General features: G+C 38.1%; 1 protein-coding gene across 1 annotated transcript; it reads right to left on the reverse strand.

Annotated features, from left to right (window-relative positions):
• On the reverse strand, positions 1-2,027 carry JH06_5377 (hypothetical protein; the record flags this gene model as incomplete). Its single annotated transcript, XM_014669429.1, has 1 exon — positions 1-2,027. A coding segment is annotated over one exon (2,027 nt), but the record flags the coding sequence as incomplete, so codon positions are not given.
• Between the last annotated feature and the right edge of the window lie 1,406 nt (positions 2,028-3,433).

A 3,433-nucleotide genomic window follows, 5' to 3' on the forward strand; every position in this document is an offset into this window, starting at 1 on the left:
CGAACAACTGCATCGAAATAGGATGTGGTGTAACTGTCAGTAATAGCAACAATGGCAATAGCAATCGTGTTACTTCCAGATTGAAGGAATGTCACTGGAGTGGTTACTGTTGAAGTCTGCATCTGTTTACCTGGAAGAGTCACAACATAGTACTTCAAATCAGTATATGAATTGTCAACAGTGGATGAAGTCGACAAATCTCCAATCACTCCATTTCTCCATGCTTCATTTCCATTCAAATACACAATCACTCCATATCTGTATCGAATTGATACAATCAATCCAGACACTTCATTCAATGAGGCAATGTTGAATGTCTTCTTGTACAACTGAATACGATTTGAAGAAGTAGGGAATGATCCTCTAGCAGCCTGTTGCCAACCTGATGTATCATCACCAAACCAATTGGTAGGCACTTCACCCATCTTATAATACCATTGTTCTGAATGATTGATAGAAGGACGACGAAGATACTGACTAATCATGTTATTTTGATAGCCATCATATCTACCCTTCACAACCATCTCCTGTTCACCCTCAGGGAACAGAGAATACATATAGAAATAGGAATTCGAGTACCATGCTGTTGCTGTAGTATAGAAGGTGACATCGAATCGATCGACAGTAATGCACATATACGTTTCCCAATCTGTATCAGCAGCATGAGAATGACCAGATTGAACCTCAAAAAGAATATCATCATTAGATGAATCACGAATTCTGAAATACTCATTCTGAGGATTGTACTTGTAGGTTCGAACAATCTTGTAGAATGTCCCAACACATTCATTAAAGGTAATACTAATAGTAGTTTGAAGTTGGCTTGTTCCTATCGTAGATGTAATCTGATAAGATGTTGATGGAGAAGCAACAGTTGCTGTTCCAGAAATGATACAATCAATCGATACACCAGAGGGAAGTGCAGGAGTAACCGAGCAACCACTGTAACCAAACATAGTAGGAACAATAGAAACGACATCATAGTCCTTGTAGAACGAATATTGGCTTTGAGGATAGGATATACTCGTTGGAGCAGCCCGATTACAGACAAGAAATTGGAGTTCATGCACAAATATAGCTCCTGCCTGAGATGTTTGAGCATTGAATCGAATCAGAGGGTACTTGGGAAGTGTACTCACTAAATCCCATTGAGCCCATGTACTTGATTCGTAAACTTGTCCAGAAATGAGTATAATAGTATTCCAATCAGATGATGTGGACGTTGCACCTTCAATCGAAAAACTACTTGGTCCATTTGTCGGATTCGTATAAGTCCATAAACGAAAAGAATTGATTTGAGGAATAGATCCGGATATCTCGAAAGTGAGTGAACCAGGAGGATCAGAAAGATATGCTCCAGTGTTCCGTGAAAAAGTTATAGCATAACTTGGATTGGAGAATCCTGTTGATGTAGCTGTTACTTCACTCGGAGTGACAAAACAATTGTTTGTAGAACTCAAACCAGCCATAAGTGAGATGAATCCATCAAACTGAATTTGTCCAGAGGTTGAAAGATCCACAGGGTGGACTTCAACTGCTAAAACACTCAACACAGTCACGTCACTAGCTGGACGAATGACTCCATGAAACCCATAGATTGAATAGTCTCCTACGGCTGCAGTACTACTCGTTGGTTCACCATCAGGCATGTTGTCTCGATAAACTTCAACACCATTAATGTAAGCCACAACTCCAGATTGATAGTTCAGTTGTAATTCGAAAGCAGCCATATTGTCAATTCCAGTGAACTGCCTACGGAAATACTGAACTCCTTGTCCGTAAACGGCTTCACCACCTGCTATATATTCAGTCCAGGTGCTATCATCAAAGCTGTACTCTTTCCAGGTTCCAGAGGGGTTATTAGTGTATTTCCATGCCTCATTCTTGTTAATGGGAGAGTATAAAGACAAAGGCTCTGTTTGAGAACTACCGGCTGTCATCATTGCCTTGTATACCACATTCCCATTAATACTCTCGAACTTGATCCAAGCTCCATCAGACCAAGAATCACCATAACCATCGATCATTTCTAGAGTATACTGATGGTTTGTAGAAGCTGATAAACACACTTCAATCTCTCTTTCATCATTATCAGTCAATGAAGGAGAAGTATAAACTACTGTTGAACCAGAATAGATCCTGAATGACTCTTCACTAGAGAAGTACGCAGTCTTCTTCGTAATCTTTGTATACACCTGGTCAGAAAGACAATCAAGAGCGGAAGCAAATACAGCTAATAATGATTTAGACAATATGCAATATACAAAGAACAATTAAAATCAAATATCGATCCATTCTGACAAAAAGAATATGTGATGCTAATTGTGATTACTAGTGTTTCGAATTCTATTAGAATGCACGAACAGTAATCATATATAATAATAGCAGCCTTGTGTTTCAATTATCGGAAATGTGTCGATCGGAAGTTTAGAATTGATTTTTCTATTAAGTCAGTTATGTTGTTTTCTTTATTGTAGTTGAAACAATGTACACTGAAGTTAACCTGGTAACTGGACATGAAATCACCAAAAGAGAGCGTCAATGCATATTAGACCTTTAAAATATGTGGATTATTTAATGCTTCTCAACTAGTCTCCTTTCATATGTTCTGGGTTACATTTAGTCCATGACAACTCTTAGGATTCGATGTGCTCATGAAAACAGTTTGAAAGGAAGAGAACAAGTGGATTTATCAAATGGATTGAACTGTATTCGAATCTACAGTAATCTGGTAAAGCAGATGATATCATTTGAAACAAGTCCATTAGTGGATTGTATGATCTATTCAATGTTCGTTTAGTCATTTGAACATGCCAGGAGTTCATATGAGTGATTTGCGTTCGGTTCAGTTTGATGTGTATGATTGCGATGGTGAAGTAGTATCAATTGCTTCTGATATCTACATCTGTTTGAGCTGTAATGCAATCGATTAACCGTGGTAAACCTGTGAATTCGCAGATTGAAAAGGTAGTTGAACTGATTATTTACCGTGGACTGGGTTCTATAATAAGCCTGAATTGTTCAGATGCCCGAGTATAGCTTGATTATTTAGGTGCACTTGGTTAGTTAAATGCATCTGAAAAGAATTGCAGTACTCTTTTAACCAATTCAGACGCCATAGTACAACTACAATTATCCCTGTAGCTATCAACTTGTGTACAATATCTCAAACCCTGTGTTCAGTGCCAACTGCCTTGAAAACAGTCCAGTTGATATACATAGATGTTGATGAGATCTGTGGTTGTTTAATGTATTATTATGCATTATTTGTCATAGGGTAGTTTGAGATTCGAGACACTACAAACTTGTGACCTCTATTATATCCCTTATCATCATTCCTTTCCATTTCCATCTCGTTTCACTCCTTCAATCCAATCTCCACTCCATCCTCCTTCATATCTCTTATTCCCTCTTTCATCATATTCAATCATTC

The sequence above is a fragment of the Blastocystis sp. subtype 4 genome (assembly GCF_000743755.1).
Source record: "Blastocystis sp. subtype 4 strain WR1 chromosome Unknown seqid_0569, whole genome shotgun sequence".
NCBI classification, from domain to species: domain Eukaryota; class Bigyra; order Opalinata; family Blastocystidae; genus Blastocystis; species Blastocystis sp. subtype 4.